The 13,466-nt window shown below is 42.8% G+C and overlaps 1 protein-coding gene across 1 annotated transcript; it reads left to right on the forward strand.

Moving 5' to 3' along the window:
- The first annotated feature begins 4,164 nt into the window (after positions 1–4,164).
- Positions 4,165–12,114, forward strand: CCN3 (cellular communication network factor 3). The gene is made up of 5 exons (XM_005563979.5): positions 4,165–4,342; positions 4,472–4,697; positions 5,783–6,034; positions 6,864–7,078; positions 10,594–12,114. Exons 1-5 carry the CDS (start codon positions 4,259–4,261, stop codon positions 10,888–10,890), a joined length of 1,074 nt encoding a protein of 357 aa, XP_005564036.2. The 5' UTR covers positions 4,165–4,258; the 3' UTR covers positions 10,891–12,114.
- The last annotated feature ends 1,352 nt before the right edge of the window (positions 12,115–13,466 follow it).

The raw sequence follows: 13,466 nt of genomic DNA on the forward strand, positions 1-13,466 counted from the left end.
TAGGCTAATATGTATGTTTGTGTGTTAGTTTTTTACAAAAACAAAAAATATTAAAACTAGAAAAAAGCTTGTAGAGGCCACGTGCAGTGGCTCGCACCTGTAACCCCAGCACTTTGGGAGGCTGAGGCAGGTGGATCATGAGGTCAAGAGATCGAGACCATCCTGGCCAACGTGGTGAAACCCCATCTCTACTAAAAATACAAAAATCAGCTGGGCGTGGCAGTGTGAGCCTGTAGTCCCGGCTACTCGGGAGGCTGAGGCAGGAGAACTGCTTGAACCAGGGAGGCAGAGGTTGCAGTGAGTGGAGATTGCACCACTGAACTTCAGCCTGGTGACAGAGAGAGACGCCGTCTCAAAACAAAAGCTTGTAGAATATGGATATGAAGAAAATATTTGTGTACATCCGTACGATATATTTGTGTTTTAAGATAAGTGTTATTACTAAAGAGTCAAAAAGTTAAAAAATTTAGTTTATGTAGTAAAAAATTACAATATGCTAAAGTTAATTTATCATTGAAAAAGAAAATTTTTGAATAAATTCAGCTTAGCCTAAGTATAGTGTTTATAAAGGCTATAATAGTGTACAGTTATGTCCAAGGCCTTCACATTCACTCACCACTGACTCACTGACACCCACTGCAAGCTCCATTCACAGTAAGTGTCCTATACAGGTGGACAATTTTTTATCTTTTATACCATATTTTTACTGCAGCTTTTCTATGCTTAGATATGTTTAAATCACAAATACTTACCATTGTATTACAGTTGCCTACAGTATTCAGTACAGTAAATTCTGCAAAGGTTTGTAGCTTAGGAGCAATAGGCTGTATCATACAGGCTAGGTGTGTAGTAGGCTACACCATCCACATCTGTGTAACTACACTCCTTGATGTTCACACAACAATGAAATCACCCAAAGACACATTTCTCCAACCATATCCCCATTATTAAATGGTGTGACTATAATGATTATCCAATGAGTTATGAGATCAAAGAGATAAGCTCGGCATCCCAGGCCTGCACTGCAGATAACATCTATCCCGGCATGAAGGATTTCAGAGACTATGCCCTGGAGGCAGTGAAGCATGACATGACATGATTATCATCAGATGGTTTCACTTTCAATTTACAATTGTTTTAAGATGAAGAGCCTCATCCTACAGCATTTACAGCAGATGATGGAGTGGATATGTATTGTTTTGCTCGCCAAGCTTGCTTTCTTTTTAAGGAACAGTCCTTTCTTCCCAAGAGAACTGCTCTTTCTCTCCATTCCAACCATGAGGTTCTAGCTAATCCCCATACTTCACCTTCCTTGTCCCCATTGATTAGTCCAGGGTGAACCCATCCAATTTCATTTCTGAAACTTTTGAAGTTGGGCCTAAGAGAGAGGGACATTCCTTCTGTGGTGATAAGGTCATAAAGTAAGAAGATTGGAAGGACCATTTTTGCTTATGTGGAAGTAATACTGTTGGCCCTCCTCTCTCTAGATCCCAGTTGCCTCTGAGGCCTCCCTGCACCATTCCCATGCTGTCATTATGTGAAACATCACAGCATCCTTCCAGTAAAGTCCTCTTTTTGCGAAAACTAGTTCAAGTTTGGTTTCCATCTCTTGCAATCAAAACTGAGTAGCAGTGTTACACTTGTAGTGACTTCTTGACATGTTAATCCTTGTCTTAAAGATACATTTTCCCTCTCACCACCCCCACCCCACGCTTTCCAAGAAGAGCTAGCCCAATCTCCATGTTGCCAATTTCTCCTTGTTCTATCTCATTCTATTCATGCTTGGAACACTTGGCCAATGCTCTCTACCTTCCCATTGGCAGTGCTTCTAGTTGCTCCATTTCAAAGTACATTAAAATGCTGTCTACCAAGAGCTACCACGAGAATCCTACTGAGTGGGTCAAGAGTGGGGCTTAGGAATCTGTATTTTTAACAAAATACATGCTGGTTGATTCTGATGTGCAGCCAGGTGGAGACATCATTAGGCCAAATGGCTCATAAAACCTATCCATTTGTTTGTTTTTTCTTTTATCTTTTTCTTAAACTTTTATTTCAAGTTCAGGGGTAAATGTGCAGGTTTGTTTACACAGGTAAATGTGTGTCATGGACATTTGTTGCACAGATTATTTCATCGCCCAGGTATTAAGCCTGGTACCCATTAGTTATTTTTCCTGATCCTCTCCCTTCTCTCACCCTACACCCTCCAAAGCCCATCAATTTGAAGAGTATGTAAATGTCCTACTCAAGAATGCAAATGAACTGTTTCATCTCTAGTTAACTTGGAGTACTACTCAGTCTCATTTACCTCAAAGAAAGCAGAACTAGGCGGGGCGCGGTGGCTCAAGCCTGTAATCCCAGCACTTTGGGAGGCCGAGGCGGGTGGATCACGAGGTCAGGAGATCGAGACTATCCTGGCTAACATGGTGAAACCCCGTCTCTACTAAAAATACAAAAAACTAGCCGGGCGTGGTGGCGGGCGCCTGTAGTCTCAGCTACTTGGGAGGCTGAGGCGGGAGAATGGCGTGAACCCGGGAGGCGGAGCTTGCAGTGAGCCGAGATCAGGCCACTGCACTCCAGCCTGGGAGACACAGCGAGACTCCGTCTCAAAAAAAAAAAAAAAAAAAGAAAGCAGAACTATTAGAGGCTTGGAAGTGTGTCGTAGCGATTTCAGGCTGCCGAGAGAATTATCTAGAAGGCGCTTGAGGTGACCTCATCATCTGTGGGTGTTGCAGAGGCAGACCTGGCCCCTTCCGCAAGCTGCCTTTGATTTCCTTCATGCTGGGGACAGATGAGGTAGAGGCCATTTGTTTCTTTTTAAACTCTGGAATTACATCACAGGCCTGTCTAATTTTCCTTAAAAAGTGTTTTTTGTTTTCTGTTTTTTGTTTTTTTTTGTTTTTCCCAAAGTAGCTATCCTCAAAAGAGCTGGGCATAGTTCTCCTAGGGGCAGCAGCAATGTTGAAGTATGGGGGGAAATTGTTCTAAATCCTTCAAGCAATGTCACCTTTGGAGCAGTAAAACTGCTCTCTCTTTCCCATAACAGATGACAAGCATGCCCCAGCAATCATTTTTTGGAAGCAGACGCTCGGTGGGAGAGGGATTGGATTTGCTGAAGGGTCAGCCAAGTCAAGTTAGTTCCTTCCTCACTTCTTCCCTGGCTGGAGGAGGTTTTGATGCTGGTGATGGTGGCTGAACTGAACCCACTTAGGAAACTCTCAAAGGTTTCTGAACTTTCAGGTGTGCCATTTCACATTTGATCGGCTACAGCAGGTGCTTCGAGGCTTTCTTCTGCCAAAAAGATTTGTTTTATTTTATGTTTTCTTTTGTGTGTGTGTGTGTGTGTGTGTGTGTGTGTGTGTGTGTGTGTGTGTGTTTTACTTTTATTTCTAACAAACCTGTGGATCTTGGGGCTTAGACTCAGGGAAGCTAGAAGGATTAGAGTCAAAAGAATTTTGCCATTTGGCCAATAGCATCCCCCCACTCCTGACATAGCGATTTTTTTCTAGGTTCCCTTCCCCCTGCCACTCCCCTCCCCCCAATGCACGCACACACGCGCGCGCGCGCACACACACACACACACACACACACACACTTTTGTCTTTCTCCTCTTTCTCTCCTTTCCTTCCTTGCTTCTCTCCCCTCCATCTCAACACATTCAATGAGTGCCCTAAACGGTGACAAACTTGCATGTGCTTCCCTCATGACTAAACCCCTGGGCCTTCTGCCAATCCCCCGCAGATGGCCCCAAACTGCAGGCATCCCGTAAGCGGACCCCACGCTTGCAGCCCTGGTTGGAACGGTCAGGGTGGAGGAGGATGGTGGGGAGTGGTGGTGTCTTCGTCCTGGGAGAAGGCGAAGCAACTTCCAGGAGGAAACGGGCGTTTCCTTCCCACGCGCTCGAGCGAGCCCTGGGTCCTGGCCTCGGAACTCCACCCAGCCCCTCCCTACGCTCTGGGAAAAGCCAGTCGCCACACACAGGCACACGCAGGCCCCGGCGCCGCGCCCTAAGGAGAGCAGCACCCACAGCCAATTGCCATGGCAACCCCGGGGTTCGTTCCACTTCCCCACCCAGCCGATCTCCCCCCTCCTCCCTGCACTGCAGCCAACCGGCTTGCGCGCGTCCCAGGAGCGCGCTATAAAACCTGTGCTGGTGGTGCTGGGCGTGATCCGCAAGCGCCGGACCAGGGGGAAGGCGAGCAGTGCCAATCTACAGCGAAGAAAGTCTCGTTTGGTAAAAGCGAGAGGAGAAAGCCTGAGCATGCAGAGTGTGCAGAGCACGAGCTTTTGTCTCCGAAAGCAGTGCCTTTGCCTGACCTTCCTGCTTCTCCATCTCCTGGGACAGGTAAGTGGCACACCCTTAGGATGCCCCAAGTTACTTTGCCTTCCTGGGTGGCCCCCATTTGGTCACCGGGCTCTCTGTGTCTTCTACCCCAGCTGAGTGGTTTCTCCTTCTTGTCTCGCCTGCCTTCAGGTCGCTGCGACTCAGCGCTGCCCTCCCCAGTGCCCGGGCCAGTGCCCCACGACGCCGCCAACCTGCGCCCCCGGGGTGCGCGCGGTGCTGGACGGCTGCTCCTGCTGTCCGGTGTGCGCCCGCCAGCGTGGCGAGAGCTGCTCAGATCTGGAGCCATGCGACGAGAGCAGTGGCCTCTACTGTGACCGCAGCGCAGACCCCAGCAACCAGACTGGCATCTGCATGGGTAATCCTGCCCCCTCTGCTGTTTGACCTCTTCTGCAGCTAACTGAAGCTGCTTCCTCCCTTCTCTTTTTTCCTCCCCTTCCCAGAGGGCGATAAGCAAATAATAATATTGCAATAAGTGACATGTATAGAGCACTTACTGTGTGTCAGGCATGGTTTGGGGAGTACCTGGGGCTTTGGGGAATGCCAGAGCCAGAAAGGAAACCTGCCCTGGGGATGAAAGACATTCTTCACTTGGCTCCCTAGACAAGAATCTAAGCAGAGGGGGAGCCAGGCAGAGTTAAGGGCCAGTGAAGTCATTTCCTTCGGACATTTCTAGGGGGCCACTTGGGGCTGATGGAAGCTCGGGTTTACTCACACGCTCACAGTTTCCCAAACTGCAGTTGGGGAAAATCCAGCAGGTTTGTTTTCACACCTGTAATTGTCCCATTTGAACCAAAGCAAATGCTAGTCTCCTGGGACAACTATGTAAACCCTTCTCTGACTGTAAGTGAAATAAAATGCAGGCAACTAGCCAATCCAGGCTTCTAAAACATAATCAATCGGGGATCAATTTTTCACACGGTACAACATTGTAGTTGGAGATTGTCCCTTCCTTTCTGGACAGGAGGGCTTTTACTTTTCTCTCTAAGCTACTGATGATTTATTATGCTTGAGTGTCAAGGAATCTCAATGCCCTTCCCAATTTGATCAGCTAACCTGTTGGAAAATATAGAGTACACTTTTTCTCTTTTTAAGTCTAAGCTGCTGGAGTAGGAAACTCTAAGGAGGTTCTTGCAAAATGACTGAACATTGGGAACAACGGCCAGGGGGCCTTGGGGACATTACTTCACAGTTGCACACCTCTTTCCTCATCCATAAAATGAGTGGCAAGACTAGATGATCTTGAAGGTTTTCTCTTGCTCTGAGAGGCCTCCATGAGGACATCACTCTACCGTAGATACATGAGAAACTGGATTGCCTGAACTGGAAAAGGACTTGGGTTTTGGAACATGTCCTCCAAATCTTACATAGCTTCTTCACTGTATTGTGTTCTTGTTTTTGCTCCTCCTCTTTGCTTTCCTCTTTGCTTCCCCAATATTCTAGCGGTAGAGGGAGATAACTGTGTGTTCGATGGGGTCATCTACCGCAGTGGAGAGAAATTTCAGCCAAGCTGCAAATTCCAGTGCACCTGCAGAGATGGGCAGATTGGTTGTGTGCCTCGCTGTCAGCTGGACGTGCTACTGCCCGAGCCTAACTGCCCAGCTCCAAGAAAAGTTGAGGTGCCTGGGGAGTGCTGTGAAAAGTGGATCTGTGGCCCAGATGAGGAGGATTCACTGGGAGGCCTCACTCTTGCAGGTGAGAAACTCAGTATACCTAGGGCTGGTCATAGTAGAGGGTAAATACAAACATGAAGAATTTGCAATCTCTTGGATTTGAAAAGAGAAACTGGCCTGTTTCTGGCCATTCAGTTGTGGATTTCAGGTTGCCCACTGAGATCAAACACATGAGATCAAACACATTTGTAGACATTAGATCAAACATATTTATAAACTCAAACTAAGTTATAGAAGTTTGCTGCAATTGCTCCTAAAGAGGACCTCCCAAATTCACTCTTTTGTCTTATTTTTGTCTTAGTGGATGACTACTACTTGTATTTTAATCCATCCCACTTGACCCTCATTAGCACTACAAAGACAAAATTTTAAATCCTCTTTCTTTTCTCAATCCTGTACACTACCTAGGCTGTCTCATGATTAACCTCCTTAAAGAAGGCTACTCATCCCTGGACAGGTGTCACTGAAATGTATCATCTTTCCACATGCTGTAGTAAGGCTCAGATGGCACTTCAGGACCTTTTTTTGATTCTTCTTTTTGTTTTCTCTTATCAATGAAGTAGTTTTTTAAAAAATCTCAAGAGACAGTAGAGGATTATTTCAGAAGCTATTCATTAGCCAGATTACTTATATTAGCAGTATCCAGAATTGTATACTATTGCTGAGGGCAGACATTATCAGTCATGCCAGAAATAAATAAATGAATAAATTCAGTTCTGTGTCCTGGGAGCATGGGTGTTTAATAGGTACAGAGTTGCATGAGACCCACTTTCTAATAATGGCTGAAAAGGACCACTTTCCAGTCCTCACATTTTACCCAATATGGCTGTCTTTATCTATACATCCCATAGCTTACAGACCAGAAGCCACCCTAGGAGTAGAAGTCTCTGACTCAAGTGTCAACTGCATTGAACAGACCACAGAGTGGACGGCATGCTCTAAGAGCTGTGGTATGGGGTTCTCCACCCGGGTCACCAATAGGAACCGTCAATGTGAGATGCTGAAACAGACTCGGCTCTGCATGGTGCGGCCCTGTGAACAAGAGCCGGAGCAGCCAACAGATAAGGTAGGAGCCTGAAGGAAACCTCCCATCCTGAAAGTAATGGCCTTGTCTCCTTGTAGCCTGGGCTTCAGAAAGTCACTGTGTCACTCTGTGACAGAGAGAGCAGCTGTAACTGGGAGTCAACCCCAGAGAAAAGGCAGTGGGGTTCCTGAAGCTGGCCTATCTTCTTTTTTCTCTTTAACATATTGAAATACTCCAGGCAACTCACAGTACACCCTCAGGTAAAGAGGGAGAGGGGCCAGATAACTATAATGCTTTTCCCAATGGAGAACGGTCTAGCAAATCCCATACTATTCCTGGAGAAAACTGGCTACCCAGTTGTCAAGCACCACTGATTCGAGACTGGTCAGTTCTGACCTCAGTTCTCTTTACTCGTCAGGTTCAATATGTATGGGTAGAGGCCATGTGGGTCTTACCTCTCAGTCTTCAGCTCTCTACCTGGCACATACTGTGTGCGTGATAAACAACTGTTGATAAATAAGTGAGTGACTGTCTGGGAATTATTGTTGATATTTTTAAAAACCTAGTGGAAATAATACATTTGCCAGCATAAGGCAATATGGGCCAAATAAAACAGCACATATCTTTTTGTTTTTTTTGCTGGAATTATATCAACTCAGTATGTGAACACTGAATGTGAGATGTGCAGATCAGAAGCTCTGATTGGTTGCTGATGACCACAGGCCTTGTTACCAGAGCCCTATATCAGATAAATACAATACCCAATTTGAACCATTATATGGATCCTTATACAAACCTAAGACTAAAATAAAACAGTCCTTAGCAATTCAAGATTTACATATCTTGACACTGAAGCAATATCATCTAGTGCGTAAGAGGATAACTGTGGAGCCGGACAGCTTGGCTTCAAATTCTGTCTTTCCACATGAACTAGCTATGTAATCTTGGGCAATTTTCTTAACTTCTCAGCCTCAATTCCTTCTCCCACATAATGGGGCTGCTGAAAGTACCTACCTTAAGTTGTCATGGTGATTAAATAGAATGAATCTGCAAAATGCTGGGTATAGATTAAGTACTCTGTTAATAGTAGCCACCATTACTTATGATTTCTATTTACTGGTAAAATAAGAGTCCATAGTGGTTGCATTAGTTATATGGCTGCTTAGCTAAATAATTTTTTGAGGTCCATCCTAACTTTATGTTTCTTCCATCAGTTTAGAAAGAACACCTAGAAACACCTTATCCCTAAAATTATATCCTAGGAGATGCACTTCCCCACACTTAGGGGAATTCAAACATACATCTAACATAGTCATGTAGGTTCACTCACATAAGCAGTCTCACATACAAACACATACACACACACAGGAATGTTGTTATCCTGTACCATTTTGTGGGTGCTGACAAGAATACATGCTAAATATTAAATACAAAAAAGTAAGAAACAAGAAGTCCTTAAATATTTTCAATGGCACAGCAACTTCTTTATTAAATAAGATGTTTCCATTTAATATCTCCAAGATGTGGCTTTTTCTATTGTGTCTTTTTGCAAAATTTGTATTTTTTCTTGTAATTTGCATCTTCTTTAATACTTGGATATGTTATTTTAAAGATGTTTATTTATAGTATACATATTTTATAAAAATTGTACTAGAATACCAATCATGACTTCCTTGTCTCCAAGAGATTCTTAAATCTAAGACAGCGGTTCTTAAAGTGTGGTCCCCACACCAGCAGCATCATCTAAGAAGTTGTTAAAATGCAAATTTGTGGTGTGGGTCCCACATCAGATGTACTGAATCCAAAACTCATGGTGTAAGGTCCGACAGCTTGTTTTAAGAAATCCTCTAGATGATTCTGATGTGCACTGAAGTTTGAGAGTCACTGATTTAAGATAATTCCACATCTAATCACCCCACAAGCTGTGGGTCATGCCTATGAAGGTGAACAGTGGATAATTGTAGGAAATTAGTAGATGAAGAAATATAAGTAAGAGCCGGGCGCGGTGGCTCACGCCTGTAATCCCAGCACTTTGGGAGGCCGAGGCGGGCGGATCACAAGGTCAGGAGATCGAGACCACGGTGAAACCCTGTCTCTACTAAAAATACAAAAAATTAGCCGGGCGCAGTGGCAGGTGCCTGTAGTCCCAGCTACTTGGGAGGCTGAGGCAGGAGAATGGCAGGAACCCGGGAGGCGGAGCTTGCAGTGAGCCGAGATCGCGCCACTGCACTCCAGCCAGGGGGACAGAACAAGACTCCCTCTCAAAAAAAAAAAAAAAAGAAAGAAAAAAAGAAATATAAGTAAGAAATAAAACATAGTCAATTCTTTGCTGAATTATCAATATTAGGCCTCTTCATTTATCATTACTAATACAATCTTGAATACATTTTCCACTTTATTTGCCTTCATGCAAATTCCATGTCTTGAAATGTCCTGAGGTCATCATGTAATAGAAAGAATGGGCTTTGTATCAGACAAATTCAAATATTAGATGTTTTCTGATCCCTTTAGGTCTTTGAGACTCAGTTTCTTCATCTGTAAAATGGGTAATTGTTCTTTCTATGAATGATTATTCCTTGTATGAATGAATACTGTTAAAAAGGTTGAGTTAATGTCTGAAGAGTGTTGGAAACATAAAATAATGCCAGATTTATACCCACTCTGTTTATAAGACATTGTATTAGTCCATTTTCACACTGCTGTAAAGAACTACCTGAGACTGGGTAATTTATAAAGAAAAGATGTTTAATTGACTTACAGTTACACATGGCTGGGGAAACCTCAGGAAACTTACAATCATGGCAGTAGGTGAAGGGGAAGCAAAGCACATCTTACATGGCAGCATGAGAGAGAAAGAGAGAGAGAGAGAGAGAGAGAGAGAGAGAGAGAGAGAGAGAGAGAGATACAGCGAGAGGGGGAAGTGCCACACTTTTAAACCATCAGATCTTGTGAGAACTCACTACCATGAGAACAGGAAGGGAAAAATCTGCCCCCATGATCTAATTACCTCCAGCAGGCCCCTCCTCTCACACATGGCAATTACAATATGAGATGAGATTTGGGTGGGAACACAGAGAGCCAAACAGTATCACATGTAAAAATTCATTTGGCTAAAAATGACACCAAAGCATGTTATAGTGTCTTAAAAGATAGGTTTTGTTATTATACATGTGCTTTCACCTTCATGCTCATCTCCTCAATGTCAAAAGACCATTATGTACAATTAGGCAAGGTGTTCACATTCCAGGAAGAAAGGAAAATGCATATAGGAACAATAAAGAATTGTAACTACTCAAAGGACAAAGGATTTCCCAGATTCCCTTGGCTTATGTATCCTTGGCCAGAACTTTGCCACAAAGTTATTCCAAGTCCCAGATAGGCTGTGGAAGCAAATACTTTTAGCTGACTATATTGCTCAAGCAAAATTAACGTTGTGATAACAAAGAAGAAAGACCAATAGATATTGGGTGGGCAACTAGCATGTAATTCCATACTCTAAAATTGTCCCTCAGAGGAATAGTAGCCATTCAAAACATCACCTCTTTTTTCTTTCTTAGAAAGGAAAAAAGTGTCTCCGCACCAAGAAATCACTCAAAGCCATCCACCTGCAATTCAAAAACTGCACCAGCCTGCACACCTACAAGCCTAGGTTCTGTGGGGTCTGCAGTGATGGTCGGTGCTGCACTCCCCACAATACCAAAACCATCCAGGCAGAGTTTCAGTGCTCCCCAGGGCAAATAGTCAAGAAACCAGTGATGGTCATTGGGACCTGCACCTGTCACACCAACTGTCCTAAGAATAATGAGGCCTTCCTCCAGGAGCTGGAGCTGAAGACTACCAGAGGGAAAATGTAACCTGTCACTCAAGAAGCACACCTACAGAGCACCTGTAGCTGCTGCGCCACCCACCATCAAAGGAATATAAAAAAAGTAATGAAGAATCACGATTTCATCCTTGAATCCTATGTATTTCCTAATGTGATCATATGAGGACCTTTATAGCTGTCTTTTTATTTAACAAAAAAAATGTAATTAACTGTAAACTTGGAATCAAGGTAAGCTCAGGATATGGCTTAGGAATGACTTACTTTCCTGTGGTTTTATTACAAATGCAAATTTGTATAAATTTAAGAAAACAGGTATATAATTTACTTTGTAGACTGTATCACATCGCACTCATCATATTTTGTTGTGCACTAGTGCAATTCCAAGAAAATGTCACTATAATGACTCGGTGAAGTCTAGAATCATACTGAACATGTTGTACAAGTGTTTCAACCATATATTGAGGTTTGATGGGAAGATTCTCTATTGGCTCCCTTTTTGGGTAAACCAGCTCTGAACTTCTAAGCTCCAGATCCAAGGAAACATACAGCTCTTCAACCTGACGTTCAGAGATGACTATTAATTTTCTGTTTAGTTTTACACTAGGAAACATGTTGTATCTACAGTAATGATATGTTGGCTAAGTGGACTTGTGTCATAAACTTTCTCCATTTAAGACACATTGACTCCTTTCCAATAGAAAGAAGCTAAACAGAAAACTCCCAATACAAAGATGACTGGTCCCTCACAGCCCTCAGATATTTATATATTGGAAGTGGCTGAGGCCCCCAAGTTTTTTAATTTAGCAGAAACAGACCGTATTAGCAAGGATTCTCTCATCTCACTGATAAGTAAACTGAGGCCCAAAACACTTGCTTACATCCTCTGATGGCTGTTTCAAATGTGCATTTTGTAGAATTTTGAGAAAAAAAGAGCAAAATCAACATGACTGGTGGTGAGAGACCACACATTTTATGGGAGTTTGGAATTACTGTAGACACGCCCAAGACTTATCCTTGGGCCATAATTATGAAAACTCATGATCAAGATCTATGTGTATACATACGTGTATCTGGTTTGTCAGGCTACAAGGTAGGCTGCAAAATTAAATCTAGACATTCTTTTAATGCCACCACACGTGTTCCACTTCTCTCTTTTAAAGTATTTATAAAAATATAAATTGTACATTTTGTAAAATATTACGTTTAGTTTCTCTACTTGTCAGATATCACTAAATAAACACAATTTTATTGCTGTGCAGCTCCATTACTTTGGCGCATAAAAGTTGAACATTGTTGTTTACTGAAAATAAAATTAAAATGTATGAATTAAATGAGACATCAATCAATAGCATCTATTGAAAGCAAAATGAGTATTTCTGGGTGAGCTTACGACTTCTTGTCAGAAGGGAAACAAAAGACAACTCAATATTACTGAGTTAGATGTTTCTCACCATCAGCCTCAATTAGCCCCCACACTACTTACTCAGACCCTCATCTCAAGCCCTGATCTCTTTTTTCTGGATGACCCACTAGACACCTCTATATATTGAAATTTAAACTTGTTATCTGACCAAACAAAATTCAGCTCTGTGACTTCCTTATCTAATCAAAGGGCATCCCATCCTCCCAACTGCACAGCTTAAATGGCCAGCGCTTTCTTGATCAGTTTTATTTTGCCAAGTACCCAGAAAAGCATACTTCCATTGATCATGGGGAGCTGCATGACAAACTGTGCTGCCCAGTGGGCGGAGTCACAGGTAATAGAAGTTTTGTGTTTGGAAGCTTCTTGCTGATGCAGTGTGGCTCTCAAGTTCTATAATTTGTAAGGAAAGATCTTTTTATAAGAGTTTTACTATTACCATCTTCACTTCCGGGATCTGCCCCCTCCTTCCTGCCCCTCTCTTTAGCTAGTTTCCGTTTGTCCTTAAAGATGGATTAGAAAGAAATTTTGCCTTTTAGGAGTTTATTCACATGAAATTTTCAAGGACAGTAAACATGTATTGCACAACAACATTGTGCTAAGAGCTGTACTTGCATTATGCTGTTTAACTGGCACAATAGCTCTATGAAGTAGGCATTCTTCATGTACCCATGTTATGGATGAGGAAACCAAAAAAAAAAAAAAGTTAAAAGAAACTGGTGGATCTAGAATTCAAACCAAAGTCCTTTTACTTTCTACTTGCTAACACACGGATCCTTGCAAAGATGATCTATCTTTTATCCATTAGGATGAAAAACAAAGCAATCTTCAAGCTGAGAATATAAGAAAAAATATATGAAAATATGCCCCAGAATGGCATGAAACTAGGAAAAGAGTGATTTGGTTTTGTTCAAAAGTATCCATGAACATGAATCAAAAGAGACCTAGGACAGAACGTGTAACAAAATCTGATTAGTGATTACATCAGGCTAGTCTCATTTTTGTTCTTTTCTGTCACTTCTTTACCAACTTCTTTTTTAAACTGAGGATATACTACCTTTATCACCAGAAAAACAAAAATTAAGGCTGACTTATGTCCCTTCTGGCACAGTTCTCCTTGCAGTTCTATTTACTCATATAGACATAGCTGCTCCTTCCAGCAGCCAAAGCATTTGTTAAGTCAT

The sequence above is a fragment of the Macaca fascicularis genome, chromosome 8 (genome assembly GCF_037993035.2).
Source record: "Macaca fascicularis isolate 582-1 chromosome 8, T2T-MFA8v1.1".
In the NCBI taxonomy this organism is placed as follows: Eukaryota; Metazoa; Chordata; class Mammalia; order Primates; family Cercopithecidae; genus Macaca; species Macaca fascicularis.